Genomic DNA, 26,820 nt, shown 5'->3' with positions numbered 1-26,820 from the left:
GCCCATCTGCTACTTCATTTATGGGTAACTATCTGGTCTGAAGTAGGGGTGGAAAATGGTTTACTAATGTTGTTAGGCTAAGGCCATTTATACTGTACATGCACTTTATTCACTTTATTCACTTTATCCGGTGTTCTTTGCATCCAGGACTGCCTCCCCATTTTTTAGTGTGTGATTCCTTATTTTAACTATGTGTGATAAAGATTACTTGCTACATTACTCAATTTGTTTTTGGTAAATCACAGTTGCTATAGCAACCAGTTAAAGTTCCTATAGCAACCAATCACAGCTTCTATAACAACCAGTCACAGTTCCTTTAGCAAGCAATAACAGGTCCTATAGCAACCAATCACAGTTCCTTTAGCAAAAAATTAGTTAGGAATTGTTCTAATCTGAATGATTTATTTTCAGTCTGTCTTTCTATCGATGTTGGTGGACTCTTACTGTACATACTTGGAGATGCAGTAAAGTTGTTGGATTTTTGTTAATTTTTTTGATGCTGTTGGACTTCCTTTCATGGAGGTCTGAGGATGTGTCAAAGGTGAATGAAGGGGAAGAGGTAACCATGAACAAGAATTCTATATTTCTACATATGCATGTTCTTTAAAAGGGTTATCCAGAGCTACAAAAACATGGCCACACGACTCTTGTCTCCAGTTCAGGTGCGGTTTGCAATTAAGCTTCATTCACTTCAATGGAACTGAGCAGCAAAACCCCGCCCAAGCTGGAGACAAGAGTGGGGCTGTCTCTAGAAAAAAAGTGGCCATGTTTTTGTAGCGCTGGATAACCCCTTTAAGAATTTCTCTAAGCCTGTTTTTAATCCCCCAACTGTTCCTGCTGTGACCAGCTCCATAATTGTTGTTTGAATGAATAGTGCACACCACATATGTGTGGTTCTCTATGGGGCGGGTGAACACAAAGAATGAATAGTCCCATAGAAAATTAACAATTATGGCAGAGCATGCATGGCATCTTGGGATCAGTAGGGGACCCCAGCCTCCGGGACCGTGGTGATAAACTTGTTATACCTTATCTTCTATGTCTTCTGACATAGGAGGTAAAAATGTACAAGCAGAGTGCCCAGACCAGCAAATCTATTAGCAGTAAGCCAGTGATGCATAAAACATTGTTGGCTTAATTCTCAGTGAGTAGAGTATAGGATATATTTCAAAATGAGTCCCTCTACTACTTCTAAAGCTTCTGTGAAACTTCATGCTATTTGTTTGAGTAGTTATAGGACCTCATATTTGCTTTAGGTTTTTGTCCAGTTTCTCCAAGACCCTGAGCAGGACATTTAGTGAAATCAGGTACACAACATTAGATGTAATACAAGTTAATGCCCTGGCAATCTTATACTCTGCTTTGTGGGTATCTGTATCCTGTTTGTAGTCATAATATGGTAACAGGTTTGCAGCTTCTTACATTACAAGGATAAGGTTTTTGTGTATCATAAGACAATGAGACCATGATTACACTATTTCTCAGACTCAGGAGTTGGCAAGGGGGTCTAGGTTATCGACCACCAATCTTTAAAAGCAGTGGTCTCACTGGTGTCTATATAGAAACACCAAAAAAAGAGAAAAAATGCAAGACCAAAATTTACAAAAAATAATGTCTTTTATTTAAGTATATTGCAAAAGAATAAATTTCACTAAAATACATATAGTAAGAGCTAGAAGCTAATACATATCCCCAACATAGGGTGGAAGGGAGTAGTTTACATTACATAATAAGACAAACCCTTTTGAATAAATAAGCGCTAGCTGGTAATATACATTCATATGTACTGGGCACTGGGCGTATAACAGGCAGAATAGTAAATTCACAGTGGAAAATCAAGAAATAAATACCATCAAAGAGATATTTACCTCCACTATGCTCTACACCCTCCAGCAAGGTGTCCAAGCGCAGCATTCAACTGTCCCTACAACAGACCTTTGAACGGAAGCGCAAATACAAGCCACTCACCCGCATGCACAAGCCCTAAATGTGCACATAGGAAAACGGCTGAGCCTGGAGATGCTGCCCTATCGGCTGGTAGAGATAGAGGCTTTTAGGAACCTCATGGTGGTGGCTGTCCCTCAGTACTCTGTCCCCAGCCGCCACTACTTTTCACGGTGTGCCGTCCCAGCCCTACACCAGCAAGTGTCAGATAACATCATCCGTGCCCTGACCAAAGCTGTCAGTGACAAGGTCCACCTAACCACGGACACATGGACACTTCTTCCTCCTCTCTATTAACCTCCATGAGCACATCACCTCCATTTGGGAGCACTAGATCCATCAGCACTGCAGTGGGTAAGCGCCAACAGGCGTTGATGAAACTCCTGAGCTTAGGCGACAAGAGGCACACTGCCCAGGAGCTGTTGCAGGGCATCATGGTGCAGACCGATCTTTGGCTTGCGCCACGGAACATGAAAACAAGCATGGTTGTGTGTGACAATGGGTGGAACCTGGTGGCGGCTTTGCAACTCATCAGCCTCACACATGTACCATGCCTGGCCCACGTGTTCAACCTAGTGGTGCAGTGATTCCTTAAGACCTACCCCAATTTGGCTGACTTGCTCACCAAAGTGCGGCGCATCTGTGCGCATTTTCACAAGTCAACCACAAATGCTGCCACCCTTAGGGCAGTGCAAAGGCGCTTGCAACTGCCAGCTAACCGACTGCTGTGCGACGTGCCCACGCGGGAGAATTCCACCTTCCACATGGTAGCCAGGGTTTACCAGCAATGCAGAGCCATTGTGGAATGCCATATGTCAACCTCGGTAAGAAGCGGTAGTCAGGTCAGTCAGCTTCCTCAAATCTACAATGAGGAGTGGACATGGATGTCTGCTATCTGTCAGGTACTGGGCCCCTTTGAGGAGTCAACACAGATGGTCAGTGGCGATGCTGCCATCATCAGCCTCACCATCCCGCTGCTGTGTCTGCTTCAAACCTCCTTGCTCAGCCTGAAGTCTGAGACTTTGCCTTCGCCTCAGGAGACGGGGCAAGAACATCCGCCGCTAGATAGCCAGACCACCCTGACGTCGGTTTCTCAGCAAGAAGTAGAGGAGGGTTGCTACCGCAACTGAAGAGGGTACCCATGCTCCAACCTTAGCTGTTGAGCGTGTATGGCCTGAAGAGGAGGAATTGGTGGAGGAGGAGGAAATTGAGAGTAAGCCTGTTGAAGAGAGGGAATTCTTGGGAATTCTTGCGTGTTGGGCCCCTGGCACACATGGCTGATTTTATGTTAGACTGTCTTTCCGGTGACCCTCGGGTTAAAATTCTTTTTGACAACACCGATTACTGGGTGTTCACCCTCCTGGAACCTCAATACAAACTGAACTTTTCCACTCTCATTCCCTCTAAGGAACGCAGTATGAGAGTGAATCAATATCAACAGACCCTGGTGCCTAAGCTTAAAATTTACTTCCCATCTGACACCACTAGCGCCAGAGGACGTAGTTTTGTGGGCCAAAGAGCGGGGGAGAGGAGGGGTGGAGCAGGCAGCTTGTCAAGGGGCAGGGGAACACTCTCCAAGGCCTTTGACAGTTTCATGGCACCCCAGCAAGACTATGTCAACCATCCTCAGTCTAGACAGAGTAGGGGGGAGGCCTTCAGAAAGATGATGAGGGAATACCTTGCTGACCATACCAACGTCCTTCCCGATCACACTGCTACATACAACTACTGGGTTGCAAAGCTGGATTCGTGGCTCGAACTGGCGCTTTACGCCTTGGAGGTGCTGGGCTGCCCTGCCACTAGTGTATTGTCAGAGCAGGTCTTCAGTGCAGTTGGTGGCATCATCACTGATAAGCGCATCCGCCTGTTAACTGACAGCGCTGACAGGCTGACGTTTATAAAAATGAACAAAGCCTGGATTTCACCTGAATTCAACTGTCCACCCGGGGAAAGCAGCTCAACATAAGGATTCATGGTATATCCTCTCCTCCTCCTCCTTCAATTCTCAGCCAACAGCCAATTCTTGTTCCGCTATGCTGTGTCTGGCATAATTTTTGGGAGGCTAACCTGCTACCGCTTCTACCTTGGTCACTTTGTCATCACCGCCTTGCTGTGTCTGGCATAATTTTTGGGAAGCTCACCTGCTACCGCTTCTACCTTGGTCACTGTGTCATCACCGCCATGCTATGTCTGGCATAATTTTTGGGAGGCTCACCTGCTATCGCTTCTACCTTTGTCACTCTGTCATCACCGCCCTACTGTGTCTGGCATAATTTTTGGGAGGCTCACCTGCTACCACTTCTACCTTGGTCACTCTGTCATCATCGCCATGCTGTGTTTGGCATAATTTTTGGGAGGCTCACCTGCTACAGCTTCTACCTTGGTCACTCTGTCATCACCACCATGCTGTGTCTGGCCTAATTTTTGGGAGGCTCACTTGCTACCTCACTCACTTTTAATGGTTCTCTGTGTCCTCACTGCCATGCTTTTTTTAGCATAATTTTTGGGAGGCTCACCTGCTACCTCTTCTACCTTCATCATTCTGTTATCACCGCCATGCTGTGTCTGGCATAATTTTTGGGAGGCTCACTTGCTACCTCACTTACTTTTAATGGTTCTCTGTGTCCTCAATGCCATGCTGTGTCAGGCTAAATTTTGTGGTGGTTCATATGCTACCTCTGTTTTAATGGTTCACTGAGTTCTCACCACCATGCTGTGTCAGGCTAAATTTTGGGGTGCTTCATATGCTAACTCTGTTTTAATGGTTCACTGTATTCTCACCGCCATGCTGTGTCAGGCTAAATTTTGGGGTGGTTAATATGCTACCTCTGTTTTAATGGTTTACTGTGTTCTCACTGCCATGCTGTGTTAGACTAAATTTTGGGGTGGTTCATATGCTACCTCTGTTTTAATGGTTCACTGTGTTTTCACTGCCATGCTGTGAAAGGCTTAGTTTTTTTGGGTGGTTCATATGCTCTCTTCATACCTCTGTTTTAACCAGGCTGTTGCCCAGAATTTGGCAGAATGGTGCGATTAGGCAGCCTCAAAGGCATCCATGCATGCTGCCCCTGCTGTTTCCTGTCCATTTCTGTGGTGTTTCCATCATTTTTTGAGGTTGAACGTTTTTTCACACGACCTTCCCTCTGCTTAGCTTGGGTCCCCTGCAAAAATGCTCGGGTTTCCCACTGACTTCAATGTGGTTCGTTACTCGAAACAAGCACCCGGGTATCGGGAAATATTTGTCTCGAGTAACGAGCACCCGAGCATTTTAGTACTCGCTCATCACTAGTAGATAGCTCTTCCTAGGTCCTAGCACACACCTGTTAAAGTGTTCCTAGTTCCCTCTCCTACGGTGTGATAACATGAAACCTAAACACAGAGATTCAGGGGTAGTTAAAGAATGGTAAACTTTACTGAACAGTTCTCTTAAAGTTATGTGTTATCCCACCACGGGTGTTTTGTGTCTCTCCCTTGCACTTCTCAAAAAGCTTCTCACTTTAGGTTAAGTGGTGATGAAGGTACCTCTGCAGTTTTGCCACTAGTTGTCAGTATCTCTTATAAGTATAACCAATTTGTAGAGAAGAGGACGGCACTCCAATAGTGTAAAGTGATGATTTATTCACCCAATCACATACAGCGACGTTTCAACTCTAACCTGAGTCTTTTTCAAGCAAGCACTTCTATTATTCTCTTATAAGTATATGTATTTCTACAAGTTGCACAGCTGAAGGTCCTGATGGGTTAATGTTGTCCCAGTCTCTTCCCCACATGTTTTTGGCCGGGACTTCAGCTCCCTAAAAGTGTCACTGTCATTATAACTTTCAAAATTGAAATCAACAGTAGATGTGATATAAAGCAAGTATGCAATTTACATTTTTTTTTTTATTTTGTTATCATTTAAAACATGGCACTTCCTGTTTTCTGACTCAGGAAACAGTCAGAAAACAGGAAGTCCTGTGTATCCCAGGCCATCTGAGTGCTCACAGAGAGAAGGCAGTCATGTGATTGATGGACACATTGAGCCATGACTCTCTGTACTGGCCGGAATTTCTGTGTTTAGTCTCTTTTTTAAACCAGCACAAGTCAGAAAATCTGCCTTCAGGAGACTGGACCTGGATTTCTGGTAAGTACAGTTCTTTTTTACAGCATGATAACAACAAAAATAATGAATGTATATGGCAAACTTGCTTTATTTCACATCTACTGTTGATTTAAGTTTTGAAAGTTACAATGACAGTGACACTTAAGTATGTGTCTATTCCTGTGACTCATTGCATGCTATAGAGGCTCCTAGTGTGTGCACAAGCTAGCTATTGTATCCTGATTCTGGCTGATTTCCCTGGTATACTGATTCCTGGCTTTGACTCCCTTACTATTCTCATGTTTTCTGATCTTGTACTGTAACGACCGTTAGTGACCAACCCAATTAGTGGACCCTGCCTTATTTTGTTGTTTCTTGTTTCTGTCTTTGTGTTGCACCTTATCCAGAGTAGTTTTCAGTCTTCTGGTTGGGGCCGGCCTGTTAAGGAGCCGACAACTCCAAAAGGCAGGGACAGTTTGGCTGGTTCACGTGACAGGGCTTTACTCTGTCTTGTGCTTCTGAATCCCGTCCTGACACCCACTTCCTCCCATCACACATCTCTACATCATATATGCTAGTTGGTAGACAGTGGCCTTTTTCATCAGGACATTGTTCCCTACTACATTGCAAAAATAGCTTAGGAACAGTCTACATGGAATTGCAAGCCCCATCCCCCTTAAACCTAAAAATATGACACAGAGACCTTTAACTGTGCAATAATTTATGGCTGCGGTACTTCATAAGGGTTACAAGTTATTTAAAAGCAGTAAATAACCATCTTATTAAAAACAGCAACATAAAATGTCCATCATCAATTTCCTATTGTACCTGAATAAACTGGGAGATTAAACCCCACTACAAAGTCCGCAACAATCTCCAAAGTCACTAATACAGGGTGGGCGAGTGTAAGCGTATTCCTCCAGACAATCAGCGGTGACTGAGCTGCGAGTGAGAGACATCTCCGTAAATTCAAATCCGGATTCCCGCTCAGGCGCCGTCAGCTAATCACAAAGTGTTCCTCTTGGGTTCAGCAGTTCCTGCTCGAACTAACGATCCAACAGCTGCCAGCCCCCACAGCACAGAGAATCTTCTAGCAATGGTAAAAACCACTTTAAGGGGGGAAAAGGGGGGGGGGGCAAATCTGTCCCTACACCACTATATACTGGGAAAAAAACAAGGGGGGGGGTAATCCGTGTGTCCCTGCATTTAGATGAGGGGTCGGGGGCTACCAGAACATAACAAAGCATTTAAGGTGTTGTTTTTCCCAGGAGGGTCTGGTCTGATGGATTCAGACCAGCAGATTTTTATTGATGGTGCCTAAAGTGGAAACTCCAGTATTATAAACAGCACAATGAGGGGTGGATTAAAAAAAGACAAATAGAATGTTTCCTTTTGTTTAAACCCCTTCTATACAATCCATTGAAGGCATAGAGAATTACTATGGCTAGCTATCCATTACGAGATCACTTTAATTTTATTTTACCCAAGGGCTGTTTTCTAATGGTTTGTTTTTAATCTCCCTCTTCATCTGCTAATTTCCATAAAGAAAAGAAAAAAAAAAATCATATTCCCTAGTTAGCATTATCTAATCTTTTAATGTATATATAAACATATGTACAAAACATTGATGTTACTTTATACATAGACAGTAGAAGGTGCAAATTCAAAAGATGAGGTTCCATATTACAAATATTTTACCTATGTTTAATACATTCAGACCCTCGCTCGTCTTTTCATTAACTGTGTTTTACAAGTGACAATATTTCTTGTAGACAATTCTTTTAACTTTTTGTATCTGTGGATAAACATGGTCTTTTTTTGCATTATAATCCATTATAATGCACGGACAGAAACAAAAATTGCTTTTTGTTTTTATAGCATTGTTTGAGATTACTAGCTTTTTACCACAACATGACTATGTGACCAGATGCATATGATGTGTTTGTCTATGTGTGGACACCCAGTGACTATTTTATAACTGAAGATTTTTGAGTGTTCTGATAGCAAAAGGTATATATATAGATATAGATATATATATTTCATTTATTAGAATTGTTCCAGTAGAATTTCAGGTGATAATTTATATATTTCTATTGATTCTACTACAGATTAATTGGCAATAAAAAATGAAGAACAATTCTCAAGTGTCTGAATTTATTATTTTAGGATTATCCAATAATCCAAACCTGGAAACACCAATATTCATTCTTTTTCTTATAATTTACGTAATAGGTTTTACAGGTAACTTAGTTATTTTTATACTCTCCAGTACTGACTGTGGTCTTAACACCCCTATGTATTTCTTCCTTGGATTCTTGTCAGTTCTTGATCTCTGCTCTATATCAGTTACGGTCCCTAAAATGCTCACATGCTACATAACAAAGTCTAAGGTCATCTCTTTCTATGGGTGTGCTGCCCAGTTGTTCTTCTTTCTCTGGCCAGTAGGGACAGAACTCCTTCTTCTTGCAGTAATGGCCTATGACCGCTATATAGCAATTGTCAATCCGCTGCAGTATGCAGTGATAATCAGTCGCAGGGTCTGTATTAATATAGCGGCCGCACTTACAATTGTGGGTTTTCTGAATTCAATCACACAGACATATTTTACTTTCCGGCTCCCATACTGTGATGATAATAAGGTCAATCATTTTTTCTGTGAGATAATGCCTTTGCTGAAACTTGCCTGTGGAGACACCTACATAAATGAGATTGTATCGTTTGCTGCTGATTTTATCTTTGCCATTTGCTGTTTTATCCTAACATTTGTTTCCTATGTTTTTATTATCAGCACAATAGTGAAGATTCGTTCTGCTGAAGGGAAACGCAAAGCTTTCTCTACTTGTGCGTCACACATAACCATTGTATCTATGTATTATGGGGCTGTTATTTTTACCTACATTCGGCCTCGGTCCAGCCTATCTCTAGAGAAAGATAAAATCATATCTACTCTGTATGCTGTAATAACCCCAACCCTGAATCCTATAATATATAGCCTAAGGAATAAAGAGGTGAAAGAAGCATTTAAAAAATTTGCTAGGAGGGTGATGGAGAATACAATTCAAAAGCTATATTAGTAACGAGGTCATCTAATGCTGCGTTTACACAGACAGATTTATCTGACAGATCTTTGAAGCCAAAACCAGGAACAGACTATAAACAGGGAACAGGTCGTAAATGAAAGACTGGGATCCATCCTCTTTTTAAATCCATTCCTGGCTTTGGCTTCCAAAATCTGTCAGATAAATCTTTCTGTGTAAACGCACCCTAAGGGCTTGTAATTATGAAACATTGCAACACCTCCTGAAATTACTTCCACAACTCCACCTGGTATTAATCCCAAAACGCCACCTGGCATTATTCCTGCAACACCTCTTGGTATTACTCCTTCAACACCTCCTGGCATTACTCTGGCAACATCTCCTGGCATTACTCTGGTAACAACTCCTGCCATTACCCTTACAACACCTTCTGGCATTATTCTGGCAACACCTACTGGCTTTACCCTTACAACTCCTTCTGATATTACTCCAACAACACCTCCTGGCATTGCTCCTGCAACACCTCCTGGTATTACTCATACATGCAGTATTGGAGCCAAGCACAGGAGAGAACTAGATTATTGACTATTATTAGCTATTGTATACCATTATCACTTTTCAGTTTAATGCTGGTGTATTGTATGGAATATGTTATTTTTCAGACACACTGTCAGACTTGAAAAGGACTTGAGGCTGTTTTTTTTTTTTTTTTAAGTCCTCCACTTGCTCTGTCCTTGCTTCAGCAACTCCCCTGTCAGCTAACAGACAACAAGTGTAAGGAATATGTTTTCTTTTTTTCCCACACTGACAGACTACTAGTCCTAAAAGGGACTATTGGGTGTTTTTGTAAACAAACCACACTAAGAGTCCTATTCAACGGGCCGAGGAGGGCCCGATCAACGATGTAAACGAGCGGCGATCTGCTAGATCGCCGCTCGTTTACTGGGCCTATTCCACGGCCCGATGATCGTTACCGATGTCCTTGCAGCCCTTGCAGCATCATACATTACCTACCCAGGCTTCTTCTCCGCGCTGTCTTCATCCCCGGGTCCCGCGCGCTCTATCTTCAGAATGGCCGGTAAGCTGACAGGCCACACTCAGCCAATCACAGGCCGCGGCGGTCCCGGCCTGTGATTGGCTGAGTGCTCCGTCAGCTGACCGGCCATTCTGAAGATAGAGCGATAGAACAATGATTTTAGGTCTGGCCCTAAATGAGCGATCAGCCGATGACACGATCATGGCTGATCGTTCTCTCTATTTCATCGAACGATAATCAGCCGAATCGGGCCAAATGAGGCTGATCCGGCCTATTATTGTTACTGTGGAATAGGGCCCTATGCCCTACACTAGCTCTGTCGCTGCTTCAGCAGCTCTCCCCGTCAGCTAACAGACTGCAAGTGACTTGAGCATCAGGAGACCTGGGTCTATATACACCCAGGTCACCTGATGTGGCTAACCAATCACTGCTATGCTTGCATGTAACATGGCTGTGACATAGCAGGATGTACCAGCCTCTTCTCCACATCTTTATTGACTAAATAAAGTAGCCAAACATACGGGATGGAGACTATCATTTTAACTTGAGCACTACTGTATGTGGCTTTCGAGTACCCCAATACTGGAGCAAATAGTGAGCTAAAAAAGGTATACTCCCTCTCATACATTGGAAGAATAAACTTTTTTAAACACCTTGTTGGATGTTGTTACCTTTTTCCCATGGGGACCATGGGAGCTACTAATGTTAGCGTATATCTATAGCTATTTGGATTGTACATGTTTTAAATGTGCTGGTAAAGTTTTACTTTTTTGAATTGATGGTAATCTGCCCATCCTAACCACTTTCATGCTGCCTGAAATACAAATAATTGTTGCAGTCTTTGGTGAATTCTGTCTAACCCATCAGCTGTGATTGATACTCATACTCATACCCAGTGAAGGCTGGAGTGGCAGGGACTGTCCTGATGGTTAATGGTTTAGAGGGCAGGAAAGTTATGACCGGTTCCTTTAAAGCTATACATAGGTGTCAAATGCAGCAATTTTTTTCTTGTGAGCTTTTTGTGCTCTCCATGAATCATGTAATTGAATACATTTTTGGTAACTTCAATAGACCTGTAGCTAGTGACATCCAGACATGTTAAAGGGAAACTGACAGCAGGCATATGCATATATCCACACTGCCATTTTCCAGATACCAATGACATGAGCACCGCATACATACATTCAGCGATGGTGTGTGATCTGGCATCTTTGGTTCTTTATTCCAGGCTGACAGTGTCACAAAGTGGGTCTCTGACACTATCTCCACCCTCCCTGCACAGCCTCAGCCCAGCTGTTAATCATTGCATAAGACGTGAAAACAAAGCAGTGGCCAAAAAGGGGCTGAGGCTGGAAGGAGCAGAGGCAGACAGTGTCACAAATCCGCCATCTTGGAATAAAGAATGTTTTTTACCAAAGATGCCGGTTCACACACCATTGTTAAAGGTATGTATGCAATGCTCGTGTGATCGGCATGGAGCCGCATCATAGAAGGGCGGGGGTTTACTCCCACTGGGGCGATGGTACATTCGCTTTAAGGTGTTGACTTCCCCAAGAGAGTCTTGATGGATTCAGAGGCAGCAGATTTCCATCCATGGGGCCTAAAGGGGACACTCCAGTATTATAAACAGCACAAAGAGGGGTGGATTAAAAAAAGAGAGACGTAGAATGTTACCTTTATTTTAAAACCCCTCTATACAATCAATTGAAGGCATAGAGAATTACTGTGCCTAGCTAACCATTACAAGATCATGTTAATTTTTTTTTACCCAAGGGCTGTTTTCTAATTGTTTGTTTTTAGGCTTTTCATCTGCTAATTTGTAAAAAAAAAAAAAAAAAGAAAAATCATATTCCCTAGTAAGCATTGTCTAATCTCTTAATATAGATATAAATATATGTACAAAACATTGATGTTCCTTCATACATAGACAGTAGAAGGTACAAATTCAAAATATGAGGTTCCATATAAAAAAATGTTTTACCCGCATATGATACCTTTAGGCTCTTACTCGTCTTTTTATTAACTGAGTTCTACCATTGACAATATTTATTGCAGACAATGTCCATTACAGAGGTGATAGAAAGAAAATAGGTATTGTATGCATTTTAATGCTAGAAAGCAGAGAAAGATGTTGCCAACCTGGACCAGGCTTGCGGAAGGGGTCCCTCCAGATGGCGTGACGGATTGTGTTCAGTAAAGAAATGCCACCAAAACTGCTCCATGTGAATGAGCTAATAGTACTTGGTAAGTGGGGTTTAAAAACTATAACATTTTTATTTTAGTTTCATTGCCAGAGTTACCTGATGAAGGCTACACAGTTATTTCAGGAGCAGAAACGCATTTTACCTCTCTTTAGAATAAAAAATGTTATAGTTTTTAAACTGCATCTGAGTAACATTAGCTAATTCACATATATCGGTTTTAGTGGCGTTTTTTTACTGAACACAATCAGTTGCGTCATAAGGTTGGTCCAAGCCTGGTCCAGGTTGGAGACATTTTTCTCTGCATGCTGTACACTTTGCCTTTTAGCCAAAAGTGACCCTCGGTGAGCTGCATCGATTCCTGGAAGCGCTATATAGAATTGTGGCTATATCTGTGCACAACTCCAATAGGTGAGTGGTTCTGTGCACTTATCTTTCAACCACATTGTATTTCCCAACATATTATACCAGAAAGCGTCCCCCTCCCCCCCCCCCCCCGAATCTCTCTTTTACTCTTAATTCTAGAAAGGAATATAATAATTCATCACAGAATATCTATTTGGAAGACCTTTTAACTTCTTGTATCTGTAAACTAATATGGTCATATTTGGCATTATAATCCACCTTGTCTTGTTATTCACAGGAAGACAGAAAAATAGCTTCTTGTCTTTATAGCATTGTTTGAGACTAACACAAACATGACTATGTGAGCAGATGCATATGATGTGTTTGTCTATGTGTCTATCACACCTTCTCATTCAAAGAGTTTTTTGTATTTTCATCTCTATAAAAATTGTAGATTCACACTGAAGGCATCAAAACTATGAAATAACACGTGTCGAATTATATACTTAACAAAAAAAGTGTGAAACAACTGAAAATATGTCTTAGGTTCTTCAAAGTAGCCACCTTTTGATTTGTTTCCTGCTTTGCACTCTTGCATTCTCTTAATGAGCTTCAAGCAGTAGTAACCTGAAATGGTCTTCTAACAGTCTGTCAGGAACTTACCTTGTCCGGATCCAGCGGCGTCTTCCTCTAGCTCGGCTCCGGCTGACGGCTCAGGAGCGCGCCGCTGCTCCGCCCGCCGGAGCCGAGTGACGTCACGGAGACCCGACGGCGTCCCTAGCAACTGGGGACGCCGTGGTGTCACGTGATCGTCAGCCGGCCGACCGGCTCGCAGCTGAAGTGTCTTGCACTCAGGCTGAGTGACAGGTCGCCCGGCCGCTCAGCCTGCAGTGCACCAGCTGCAGTGAGACTGGACTCAGGAGGCCGGACCAATCAGCCTTTGGTCCGGGCTCCTGGTCCAGTATAAAGTGTTTGTATTGCCAGCAGGGTATCGCTGGCTATTAGTTCTTCTAGTCCCAGCTCCCCTGCTCCGTCCCAGCGTTCCCTTCCCTATATCCCTTTCTGCTTGTCTTCTCGTGTTCTTGACCCTCCGCCTGACCTGTGACTATTCTTTGCTTGCCGATTCTGTACTGCGTTGCCCGTGTGGTTTGATCTGGCTTTGTTGACTACTCTTTATTGTGTTTTGTCCGTCTGTCGTGTTTTGTGTTCCACGTATTCAGTACAGGGAACGTCTTCGTGGTTGTCCGCGACCGCCTAGGGTCGACTGAGGCAATTAGGCAGGGACAGTGGGTGGGATTAGATCAGGGCCCACTGTCTGGTTGTGTTTGCCGTTGCTGACAGAATAGCCAGCCCAAATACTGCCCATTGCCCCATGGACGACAGGACCGCCATGTCCAATATCGTGGACCAAATGCAGCAACTTAATACTATGGTCCAAGAACTTGCTATGAGAGTCCAGGATCAGGAGACGACATCACGACAGCTCACTGTAACCTCCCCATTACCTCCCGAACCACCCGTCCAGCTCCCTGATAAGTTTTCGGGGGACCGTAGTAAATTCCGTACTTTTCGGGAGGGGTGCAAATTGTTTTTTAGGTTACGGCCACGCTCCTCAGGAGATGAGACCCAGAGAGTGGGTATTATCATGTCCCTCCTCCAAGGACCCCCGCAGGAATGGGCTTTTTCTCTACCCCCTTACTCTCCTAACCTAAGGACCACCGACCAGTTCTTTGGTTCACTAGGATTGCTGTATGATGACCCGGACTGTGCAGCCAATGCCGAACGTCAGCTAACTGGGTTAAGACAGGGTCGCCGTCCAGTGGAAGAGTACTGCTCTGAGTTCAGGCAGTGGAGCTGTCTCTCCACGTGGAACGACCCAGCCCTCCGGTTTCAGTTTCGGGAGGGTCTTAGTGACCGATTGAAGGACATGCTAGTAGCATACCCCACTCCCGTCTCGCTCGAAGAGAGCATGACATTAGCGATCAGAGTGGACCGTAGACTAAGGGATCGACAAAGGGAGAAGGGTACTCCTGACCATCACAAAACCCCTATCTCTCCTGTTCCGTTCTCCAAACCTCCCCTTTCTGTCTCACCCCCTTTCGAGGAGCCGATGCAGGTAGACTCCACCGATGCCAAGGCCCGAAGAGCCCATCGTCTGCAGAATAAGCTGTGCTTCTACTGTGGAAAGACAGGATACCAGGTTCGGCAGTGTCCCAACAAGCCAAGATCTTCGTCGGAAAACTTCAACGCCTGAGAGATTATCGAGGGGGTCTCTCAGGCGCTCAGGTATCCTTCAAAAATAAACTGTTGTTGCCCATTTCCTTGGTGTTGGGAGGTAAATGTATTAGTGGGTATGCCCAGATCGATTCTGGATCCTCAGCCAATTTCATTAACCCCATGTTTTTTTCAGGCTTAGAGGTATGTCCCTTGCTGCTCCAGCGTCCAGTTGGTGTCACTGGAGCAGACTCTGCTCCCTTTTCACAGGGGGATGTACGGTATAGGACCCCTTCCATGGAAGTTAAAGTAGGGTCTGTCCATGTTGAAAACCTGGATTTTCTTGTTATGCATAATCTGTCGTCTGATGTTATCCTGGGGTTACCCTGGCTGGATGCCCATAACCCGGTTTTTGATTGGTCCAAAAGGGAACTTGTGCGGTGGGGGCCTGGGTGTGCATCACATTGTATCGCAGTTTCCCTTGCTGGGTGTTCCCCGGCGGAGGGAGAGATTCCCGAATTTTTGTTGGATTATTCCGATGTTTTTGATGAACAAGCAGTGGATGGGTTGCCACCTCATAGACGGTATGATTGCACCATTGATTTAGTTCCCGGTTCCAGATACCCCCGAGGTCGAATATTCAATTTGTCCTGCCCCGAAAGAGAAGCCATGCGAGAATACATAAAGGACAGTTTACGCAAAGGCCACATACGTCCTTCTTCTTCTCCCATGGGTGCTGGCTTCTTTTTTGTAGGCAAAAAGGATGGGGGTCTCCGGCCTTGTATCGATTACCGGGAACTAAACAAGATCACTGTGAAAAACCAACATCCCCTACCGTTGATTCCAGACTTGTTTAATCAAATTGTGGGCGCTAAATGGTTTTCCAAGGTTGATTTACGGGGGGCTTATAATTTAATCAGAATCAGGGAAGGTGACGAGTGGAAGACCGCATTCAATACCCCAGAGGGCCACTTCGAATATCTTGTTATGCCCTTTGGGTTATGCAATGCCCCGGCGGTCTTCCAACACTTTGTTAATGATATCTTCCGTGAGCACCTTGGACGTTTTCTAGTTGTCTACCTCAATGACATTTTGATTTTCTCCTCAGATTGGTCTTCCTACGTAAAACAAGTCCGCACGGTAATGGAGCTTCTGAGACAAAATAATCTTTACGCCAAGGTGTCAAAGTGCCAATTCGATATCCAGGAGGTCTCGTTTTTGGGTTATAGAATCACCCCCAATTCTTTTGGTATGGACCCCCTTAAAGTAGCGGCCATTATAAAATGGGAACGACCTAGTAACCTGAAGGCCTTACAAAGGTTTTTAGGTTTCGCTAATTATTACCGGAAATTTATTAAGGGGTTCTCAGTTATAGCTAAACCCCTCACAGATCTTACTAAGAAAGGGGCGGATCTGGTACACTGGTCCACAGAGGCAATACAGGCATTTGACATCCTTCGGCAATGTTTTTCAGAAGCTCCAGTACTAGCCCAACCCGACTTCGAGCGCCCTTTTATTGTTGAGGTGGACGCATCCGAGGTGGGGGTGGGAGCAGTTCTATCTCAGGGAACTGACACTCTTACTCAGCTTCGGCCAGTTGCGTACTTCTCGAGGAAGTTCTCCCAAGCGGAACGCAACTACGATATTGGGAATAGAGAATTATTGGCTATTAAGATGGCATTTGATGAGTGGAGGCATTTCTTGGAAGGGGACAAACATAGAGTCACAGTGTTAACAGATCATAAGAATCTCATTTATCTGGATACTGCCAAACGACTCTCTCCACGTCAGGCCCGATGGGCCCTGTTCTTTACTAGGTTTGACTTTGAGATCACATATCGACCTGGCTCTCGTAATATTAAGGCTGATGCCCTCTCTCGCAGTTTTGATTCAGGGAACATTCCTGAGAAACAGGTCGATACGATCTTGAAACCAGGGATTGTGGTGTCTGTCTTACAACCTGACTTGGTTACTCTCGTGGCTGAATCTCAGGATTTGGCCCCCCATAACACTCCTGACTCCCTCCTATTTGTGCCACCGAACCTTCGCCTCCGGGTCCTGGAAGAGATCCATAGTTCCGTGTTGGCAGGTCATCCAGGGATAGCAGGTACTAAATACTTGCTCTCGCGCCATTTCTGGTGGCCAACTTGGGCCCGAGATGTCAAATCGTTTGTGGAAGCATGTGAGGTCTGTGCTAGGTCCAAGGTTCCCCGTAGGCCACCGGAGGGATTGTTGCATCCCTTGCCGGTTCCTACGAGACCTTGGACACATATATCTATGGACTTTATTACCGACTTACCAGTATCTAGGGGTAAAACTGTCATTTGGGTAGTGGTGGATCGATTTTCCAAAATGTGTCACCTTGTTCCCCTGCGTAAACTCTCTAGTGCTCGTTTATTGGCCACGTTGTTTATCGGTCATATTCTGCGGTTACATGGTGTCCCAGAGAATATTGTTTCCGACAGAGGTGTCCAGTTTGTGGCCAAATTCTGGAGGGAGTTCTGTGGGAAGCTGGGAATCTCTTTGTCCTTCTCGTCGGCTTTCCATCCTCAGACGAATGGACAAACTGAGAGAACCAACCAGTCTTTGGAACAATTCCTGAGATGTTTCATAGCTGATACGCAGGATAAATGGCGAGATTTCATTCCTCTAGCCTCTAGCCGATTTCATTCCTCTAGCCGAATTTCCGAATATCAACAATCATGAACAACGTTCTACTAATATGTCACCTTTTTTTTGTAATTATGGTTTCAATCCCAGGTATTCGTCCGTTCACTCTGCAGAGTCTGTCAATCCCTCAGCTGAGACAATCTTTTCTAAACTGGGCACAGTTTGGGCCCAAGCTCATCAGAGCTTGGTTAAAGTTAGAGTCCTACCAAAAATTCGCTAACAAAAGACGCATATCTGGCCACCTATATGCAGTGGGTGATAAGGTCTGGCTTTCTACTCGGAATCTTAAATTAAGGGTACAATCGGGAAAACTGGCGCCCAAATACATTGGGCCGTATACTATAGTGGAAATCATTAATCCAGTTACTTCCAGACTTAAATTACCTGCATCTCTTAGAATTCATCCTGTATTTCACAAAGCTCTTTAAAAAAAATATGTACCGCCGGTGTTTCCATCACCTCCTCCTGCCCCCGTGGTCGTTCAGGGTGAATTGGAGTATGAGGTGGAGAAAATTCTAGATTCACGTTGGGTACAGGGATCATTACAGTATTTGGTCCACTGGAGGGGTTATGGACCAGAGGAGCGTACTTGGGTGGCACTTAGGAACGTGCACGCTCCTCGACTGATCCGACTATACCATACGCAAAATCCGTCTAAGCCCGGGCCAATGGATAAGGGTCCTGAGGCCCCTCATAAGAAGGGGGGTAGTGTCAGGAACTTACCTTGTCCGGATCCAGCGGCGTCTTCCTCTAGCTCGGCTCCGGCTGACGGCTCAGGAGCGCGCCGCTGCTCCGCCCGCCGGAGCCGAGTGATGTCACGGAGACCCGACGGCGTCCCTAGCAACCGGGGACGCCGTGGTGTCACGTGATCGTCAGCCGGCCGGCCGGCTCGCAGCTGAAGTGTCTTGCACTCAGGCTGAGTGACAGGTCGCCCGGCCGCTCAGCCTGCAGTGCACCAGCTGCAGTGAGACTGGACTCAGGAGGCCGGACCAATCAGCCTTTGGTCCGGGCTCCTGGTCCAGTATAAAGTGTTTGTATTGCCAGCAGGGTATCGCTGGCTATTAGTTCTTTTAGTCCCAGCTCCCCTGCTCCGTCCCAGCGTTCCCTTCCCTATATCCCTTTCTGCTTGTCTTCTCGTGTTCTTGACCCTCCGCCTGACCTGTGACTATTCTTTGCTTGCCGATTCTGTACTGCGTTGCCCGTGTGGTTTGATCTGGCTTTGTTGACTACTCTTTATTGTGTTTTGTCCGTCTGTCGTGTTTTGTGTTCCACGTATTCAGTACAGGGAACGTCTTCGTGGTTGTCCGCGACCGCCTAGGGTCGACTGAGGCAATTAGGCAGGGACAGTGGGTGGGATTAGATCAGGGCCCACTGTCTGGTTGTGTTTGCCGTTGCTGACACAGTCTTGAAGGAGTTCCCAGAGATGCTTAGCACTTGTTGGCCCATTTGCCTTCACTCTGCGGTCCAGCTCACCCCAAACCATCTCGTAGCACCCCATCACTCTCCTTCTTGGTCATGTAGCCCTTACACAGCCTGGAGGTGTGTTTGGGGTCACTGTCCTGTTAAAAAATAAATGATGGTCCAAATAAACGCAAACCGGATGGAATAGCATGCTGCTGCAAGATGCTGTGGTAGTCATGCTGGGTCAGTATGCCTTCAACTTTGAATAAATCCCCAGTCACCAGTAAAGCACCCTCACACCATCACACCTCCTGCTCCATGCTTCACGGTGGGAACCAGGCATATAGAGTCCAACCGTTCACCTTTTCTGCGTCGGACAAAGACACAGTGGTTGGAACCAAAGATCTCAAATTTGGACTCATCAGACCAAAGCACAGATTTCTACTGGTCTAATGTCCATTCCTTGTGTTCTTTAGCCCAAACAAGTCTCTTCTGCTTGTTGCCTGTCCTTAGCAGTAGTTTTCTAGCAGCTATTTTACCATGAAGGCCTGCTGCACAAAGTCTCCTCTTACCAGTTGTTGTAGAGATGTGTCTGCTGCTAGATCTCTGTGTGCCATTGACCTGGTCTCTAATCTGAGCTGCTGGTAGCCTGCGATATCTGAGGCTGGTGACTCGGATGAACTTATCCTCTGCAGCAGTGGTGACTCTTGGTTCTCCTTTCTTTGGGCGCTCCTCATGTCAGCCAGTTTCTTTGTAGAACTTGATGGTTTTTGCAACTGCACTTGGGGACACTATCAAAGTTTTCCTAATTTTTCGGATTTACTGACCTTCCTTTCTTAAAGTAATGATGCCCACTCGTTTTTTCTTTACCTAGCTGCTTTTTTCTTGCCATAATACAAATTCTAACAGTCTATTCAGTAGGACTATCAGCTGTGTATCCACCTAACTTCTAAACAACACAACTTATAGTCCCAACCCTATTTATAAGGCAAGAAATCCCACTTATTAAACCTGACAGGGAATACCTGTGAAGTGTAGACCATGTCCGGAGACCACCTCTTGAAGCTCATGAAGAGAATGCAAAGCAGAGAGTGTGCAAAGCAGTAATCGAAGCAAAAGGTGGCTACTTTGAAGAACCTAGAATATACAGCAGTACAGATTTTCAGTTGTTTAACACTTTTTTGTTAAGTATGTAATTCCACATGTGTTATTTCATAGATTTGATGCCTTCAGTGTGAACAATGAGTCTACAATTTTCATAGTCATGAAAATACAGAAAATTCTTTGAATGAGAAGGTGTGTCGAAACTTTTGGTCAGTACTGTATGTATGTGTATGTATATATATATATATATATATATATATATATATATATATATATATATATATATATATATCCTTTTTTATTACAGTTGTTCTAGTAGAATTTCAGGTGATAATATATATTTCTTTTGATTCTACTACAGATTAATTGGCAATAAAATATGAAAAACAATTCTCAAGTGTCTGAATTTATTATTTTAGGATTATCCAATAATCCAAACCTGGAAACACCAATATTCATTCTTTTTCTTATAATTTACGTAATAGGTTTTACAGGTAACTTAGTTATTTTTATACTCTCCAGTACTGACTGTGGTCTTAACACCCCTATGTATTTCTTCCTTGGATTCTTGTCAGTTCTTGATATCTGCTCACTATCAGTTACGGTCCCTAAAATGCTCACATGCTACATAACAAAGTCTAAGGTCATCTCTTTCTATGGGTGTGCTGCCCAGTTGTTCTTCTTACTCTGGCCAGTAGGGACAGAACTCCTTCTTCTTGCAGTAATGGCCTATGACCGATACATAGCAATTGTCAATCCGCTGCAGTATGCAGTGATAATCAGTCGCAGGGTCTGTATTAATATAGCGGCCGCACTAACAATTGTGAGTTTTCTGAATTCAATCACACAGACATATTTTACTTTCCGGCTCCCATACTGTGATGACAATAAGATCAATCATTTTTTCTGTGAGATATTGGCTTTACTTAAACTTGCCTGTGGAGACACCAATATAAATGAGATTGAAGTGTTTGCTGCGGATTTTATCTTTGGCATTTGCTGTTTTATCCTAACATTTGTTTCCTATGTTTTTATTATCAGCACAATAGTGAAGATTCGTTCTGCTGAAGGGAAACGCAAAGCTTTCTCTACTTGTGCATCACACATAACCATTGTATCTATGTATTATGGGGCTGTTATTTTTACCTACATCCGGCCTTGGTCCAGCCAGTCTTTAGAGAAAAATAAAATCGTATCTACTCTGTATGCTGTAATAACACCAACTCTAAATCCTATAATATATAGCCTAAGGAATAAAGAGGTGAAAGAAGCCTTTAAAAGGTTTGCTAGGAGGGTGATGGAGAATACAATTCAAAAGCTATAGCAGTAACAAGGGTCATCTAAGGGCTCGTAATTATGGAACATTAGAAGAATGAAACTACACAGAACATTTTATATAGGAAAACAGCTGAGCATATCACTTAGCTATGTCCATCAGTGTCATGGACTTTGAAGAGAGGAACATTGTGTATGCTCCTACTCCACTCTAGGGATCCCCAGTTATTGTAATGAGTGGGGGACCCAGCAGCAGTGAAACCCACTCATCTATGATTTGTCATTTAGCCAGTAGATAGGTGATAATTGCTGTAATAGTAATCATGGTGCCAGAGTAAAATATTAGGGTCTCAATTTAAAAGGTGTAAAGTGTAAGGTATATACCACTTTTACTTCTCTACATACTTAATACCAACAAAACATTTACATTCTTTACACATTTACACCTCCTGGCATTATTCCTGCAAAACTCCTGGCATTATTCTGGCAACATCTCCTAGTATTACATAGTAATATAGTTGATAAGGATGAAAGAAGACAAGAGTCCATCAGGTTCAACCTAGGGAAACCCCACTGTGCCAATCCAGGGGGAAGGCAAAACCCCCCATGAGGCAGATGACAATTTCCCCATCACAGAGAGAAATTTCCCTCCCGACTCCTGGATCAATGTATTGCCAAAAATCTAATGCCCATAACTTGTTATATTATATGGTTCAAGAAAAGCATCCAGGCCTCCCTTGAACTTATTTAATGAATCGGCAATGACAACATCATGTGGCAGAGAGTTCCACAGTCTTACTGCTCGTACAGTAAAGAACCCACGTCGATGCTGATGGTGATGCAGATTGAGACAGATTTAGTGCTAATTGAAGACAGGATAAAATCCAATGATAATAACACAATCTGTGTCCCAATGATGCACACTGTATGATTACTTTGCTGTATCTCACTATCATCCTTACGCCACCTCTTGACCTCTTGACTATGGAACACATTTATGGCTTCCCCTTCTAGAATTATGTTAGAAAAGGGTTGAGAGGAATTTATGAACAAGAACAAATCAGACACTTAGGCCTCATGCACATTTGATCATCTTTTTATTCGGTCATATTTAACAAGAGAAATTCCTTATAATCTAAGTAAGAATATATTCTTGACGAACAGTTTCATGGTAGTGTCACACACAGCATATTGTGGCAGGTTTCATGTAGAGATGTAGCAGAGTTAAAGGGATTATCCAGCGCTACAAAAACATGGCCACTTTCTTCCAGAGACAGCCCCACTCTTGTCTCCAGCTTGGGCGGGGTTTTGCTGCTCAGTTCCATTGAAGTGAATGGAGCTTAATTGCAAACCGCACCTGAACTGGAGACAAGAGTCGTGTTGTCTCTGAAAGAAAGTGTCCATGTTTTTGTAGCACTGGATAACCCCTTTAAAGGGAATCTGTCAGCTGTAATTCAAGTTCTAAACTACTGACACTGTTAGATGCTGTTAGGATAAGGAGACATGGGGTACCTTTCATACTGTATATCTCTCTGATTCTAGAATGTAGAGAAATGCTTTTAATATTAAAAGCATAATCAAATAGGCTTTCCTGAGTTCCTGAAGTGCAGTAAGCTGTAACACCTCCTTACCCCCCCCCCCCCTTTCCATACCTGACCCCGCTTGGTACTCCAGGTGTCAATCAAGCAGGGAGAGAGGACAGAGGAGGCGTTCCAGCTTGTAGCTATTCAGGAGCGTGGGAAAGCCTCTTTGACTCTTTACTCCAGAGAAGAAAATCATTTTCTATGGAGGCACAGACAGATATATAAGAAGTACTATGGAAGAGATTTATCAAACATGGTGTAAAGTGAAACTGGCTCAGTTGCCCCAAGCAACCAATCAGATTCCACCTTTCATTTTCCAAAGAGTCTGTGAGGAATGAAAGGTGGAATCTGATTGGTTGCTAGGGGCAACTGAGCCAGTTTCACTTTACACCATGTTTGATAAATCTCCTCCTATGTGTCTCCTTGACCTAACATCTATATAACAGTGTCGGCAGTTTGGAACGTAAACAACAACTTATAAATTCCCTTTAACAGTCAGAGTAATAGTGTGTTCACTAGTTGTGTTAACCCTCTAACTTACAAAGTAGGGTCTGCCTTTCCGGGTCACAGGGAGCCCCAGCCCGAAAATTTTATTTATATGTATATGGCTATGTTCACACAATGTCAAAAAAAGAGAAAAGGTGTTCACCTTTTCTATTTAAAAAGATGTCCGTTATTGCAGTGATTTAACTGACTGCAATGCAATGCATTAAAGTCAATGGAATGACGGACGTCCAATGCACTCAATGTATATAATAACATTAGTGATGTCAAAATAATGTTGATGACAATTATTTTTGTGCATCTTTTGTAAACAACGGACGTTATTTTTGTTGTTGTTCACACAGTTTTTTTTTTTACACTGTCCTTTTTTAGTTTTTACTATTAAATTCAATGAACTTTTCAATTAAAGACACATCCAAAGGCCAATCAGTCCACCTAACCTAAAATAATTTACCAGGAGCTCTTATTGCACTTATGGGCAGCCAATCCTCAAAATAACGGGCGTCCGCTTTTGCAATTTTAATAAACGTCCACTATTGACGTGATTTAACTGACTGCAATGCAATGCATAGCAGTCAGTGGGAAGACAGATGTCCAATGCACACAATGTATTGAATAACGGACGTTATCAATGCGGACGTGAAAATAATGATCAAGACCGTTAATTTCGAACGTCTTTTGCACACAGTGAACGTTTTTTAATTAGTTATTCACACACAGTTTTTCTTTTGACACCGTTATTTCTAGGTTTTTACTATTAAATTCAATGGACTTTTCTATTAAGCCGCACCAAAAGTCCAATTAGTAACGCAAACTAGAATAATGTACCAGCAGCCGTCATTGCACTAAGAGGAGGCAAAACAGCTAAATAACGTCCGTAATTTTAGACTCAAAATAACAGACGTAATTTTAAACGGAACTGAAAAAACGTTGTGTGAACACAGCCTTTGAGTGGAAAACTCCTTTAATCATCGTAAATCCACAGAACAGTTTTTTGTTTTCTCAAGTCAAATGCACATTCATGGGACCCAAACAGTGACTTTTCTTAAGTTTATGTATTTTTTTATAGCCATTTTCATTGCCTTGTTTCTAAATGTGTATATCAAGGGATTTAATAAAGGGGCAACAAGAGTGTTAGCCAAGGACACAATTTTATCTGTATGAAGAAATGGACGGGCATTTGGTCTGACATATGCAAAAATGCAGGAACTGTAGAAGATTGCAACCACGGTAAGGTGGGAGGCACAGGTGGAAAAAGCATTGTGACGTCCTGCATTGGATTTTATACGAAGTACAGTGAACAAAATAAATGTATAAGAAATGCATATCATAAAAAAGCAAGTCAGGATTAAAATAGTAGCCAGCAAATAAAAAATGTATCTGGTTTCCTCTCTCCCTTCACACATATTTTGTAAAATTGGGGCAACATCACAGAAAAAATGATCAATATTGGCACCACAATATCTCATTTTGTAGAGAGAGATGGCAGTAGAAGCTGGAGCCAGGAAGCTCACAATCCAAGACCCCACGATAAGCCGGACACAAGATTTTGGTTTCATAATAATGTTATAATAGAGTGGATAACAGATAGCCATAAATCTATCATAGGCCAAAACAGCCAATAGACAATGCTCATTGCCTCCACATACCATAGCAAAGTAAAATTGTAATATACATGAACCAAAGCTAATAGATTTATCTTCCATGATGAGATCTCGTATCATTCTGGGTACAATCGTTGTTGTGTACCAAATCTCCAGAAAGGAAAAATTAGCTAGTAAAAAATACATCGGCATGTGGAGCTTTGGGTCATTTCTTACAACCATAATAATCATTATGTTTCCACAAATCATAAAGATGTAGATGATTATATAGAAAAATGATAGCGGCATATGAAGCCATTGGGGTAAAGGGAAGCCGAGCATGAAGAATTCATTTGCAGTTGTTTCATTTAACATTATTTCAATAAAAAATTTCTATACGCGAATTGGTATTGATTCTATTCTAAAACAGGTAGAAATTATTCTATAATTCTATAAGTAAAAAGTATTAATTCAAAATAGGAATAGGTAACTTGAGACAGCTAGCATGTGATATATGTCATCTAATTAATACTATATATTATTTGAAAAAAAAAATATCAGGAAAGTACTAAATGTCATTAATAGTAGGAGTTAAAGATTTTAACACATTATTCCGTACACAAAGAAAGAATATACAAAGCAGCTCTCTCACACCCCCATTTCCAAGTAGTATTCCCTTTAGAGTCCATATTGTATTCCCATTCAGAATTTTAGAACATGGCTGGAAATGTATGCTAAGCCAGAAATCTCTTCTTAAAAGGGTTTCCCGAATAAACCCTAATTGTCCCCTATCCACAAGGTAGGAGACAAGAGATTGCGGTGGGTTTGACCTTCATGCTCCGCGGTGATCTTCACATGCTGAACTGCGGCTCTATTCATTCTCTGTGGAGCTGACTGAAAGAGCGATAGAGAAGAGCATTGTACTTGTCTCTTTCTGGCAGTTCCTTAGAGAAGATATAGAGACGTGGGTCACATGCCAACTAGTGTCTCTATTAAAAATATAGGAGGCGGGGGACAATCTGGAGATTGCCGGGAAACACAGAGGTCAGACACCCCATGATCTCTTGTCCCCTGTCCTAGGTATTGAAGCCCGACTCCTGGACAGTCCTGATTTTCTCAATTAATAAGGTTAAGTTAGGATCAGATTTCTACCTAAAGCTCTTATGTAGTTAGTGTGATCGTAATATAGTATCACTTACTGTAGTCCACAAGTAGAGGTGCACTTCCATTGATTAGTTCAGTTAGTTCGGTGTAGCAATTATTCGAGCTAGGAGCGCGCTTCTACCAGCTTTGGCATTTCAGCGTAACTGTATGCCTTTATCAGGGATCTGATGAACCTGATGAAGGTGTAAGGTTATGCTGAAATGTTGGATAATTTTGGCTCCCCAGAGACTCCGTAGAGGAATCTTGTGACGTCACACTAAACACTAACACTAAACACTAAGCGGCGCTATCTTCTTTGGGATGCCCCGAGGTTCTAACGACAGCCCCCTTCCCCCCGCAGCTCCCTGTGGCCTCCCTACACTCACCTGATCACTGTCAACGCATGTAATATTGTCAGCAGCAAGTGGATAACGAGGAGCAAGCGAGTGCTGACAGCTCCTCTCCATTGCCCCGTGTAATAGGGGCTTTATCCAGGAATCCCTTGGGCAGCATTTAAGTTCTCCAGCCACTGGGAGACAAATCCTGAATTTTAGGCTTTGGAGAATTTTGCCAAACCTGAACAGTTAGGCAAATCTGCTCAATAGTGTTGAGTGAACACTAAAATGCTCTAGTGCTCATTAATCAAGCATTTTTCAATGTTACAGTGCTCATCTCAAGTAACGAACCTTATTGACATC

The 26,820-nt window shown here is 43.1% G+C and overlaps 2 protein-coding genes across 2 annotated transcripts; both read left to right on the top strand.

The window, feature by feature from the left end:
- The first annotated feature begins 8,151 nt into the window (after positions 1–8,151).
- Positions 8,152–9,099, top strand: LOC138786449 (olfactory receptor 5V1-like). The gene has a single exon (XM_069963436.1). The coding sequence runs from the start codon at positions 8,152–8,154 to the stop codon at positions 9,097–9,099; it is 948 nt and encodes a 315-aa protein (XP_069819537.1).
- An 11,314-nt stretch (positions 9,100–20,413) lies between these two features.
- LOC138786448 (olfactory receptor 5V1-like) lies at positions 20,414–21,358 on the top strand. The gene has a single exon (XM_069963435.1). It carries the CDS (start codon positions 20,414–20,416, stop codon positions 21,356–21,358), a length of 945 nt encoding a protein of 314 aa, XP_069819536.1.
- The last annotated feature ends 5,462 nt before the right edge of the window (positions 21,359–26,820 follow it).

This window comes from Dendropsophus ebraccatus, chromosome 3, assembly GCF_027789765.1.
Source record: "Dendropsophus ebraccatus isolate aDenEbr1 chromosome 3, aDenEbr1.pat, whole genome shotgun sequence".
Classification (NCBI taxonomy): Eukaryota; Metazoa; Chordata; class Amphibia; order Anura; family Hylidae; genus Dendropsophus; species Dendropsophus ebraccatus.
This window is presented reverse-complemented; position numbering and strand designations above follow the sequence as displayed.

Bases quoted from the DNA above. Each gene is read 5' to 3' on its own strand.
- LOC138786449 (XM_069963436.1), top strand. From the start codon at position 8,152: ATGAAGAACAATTCTCAAGTGTCTGAATTTATTATTTTAGGATTATCC.
- LOC138786448 (XM_069963435.1), top strand. From the start codon at position 20,414: ATGAAAAACAATTCTCAAGTGTCTGAATTTATTATTTTAGGATTATCC.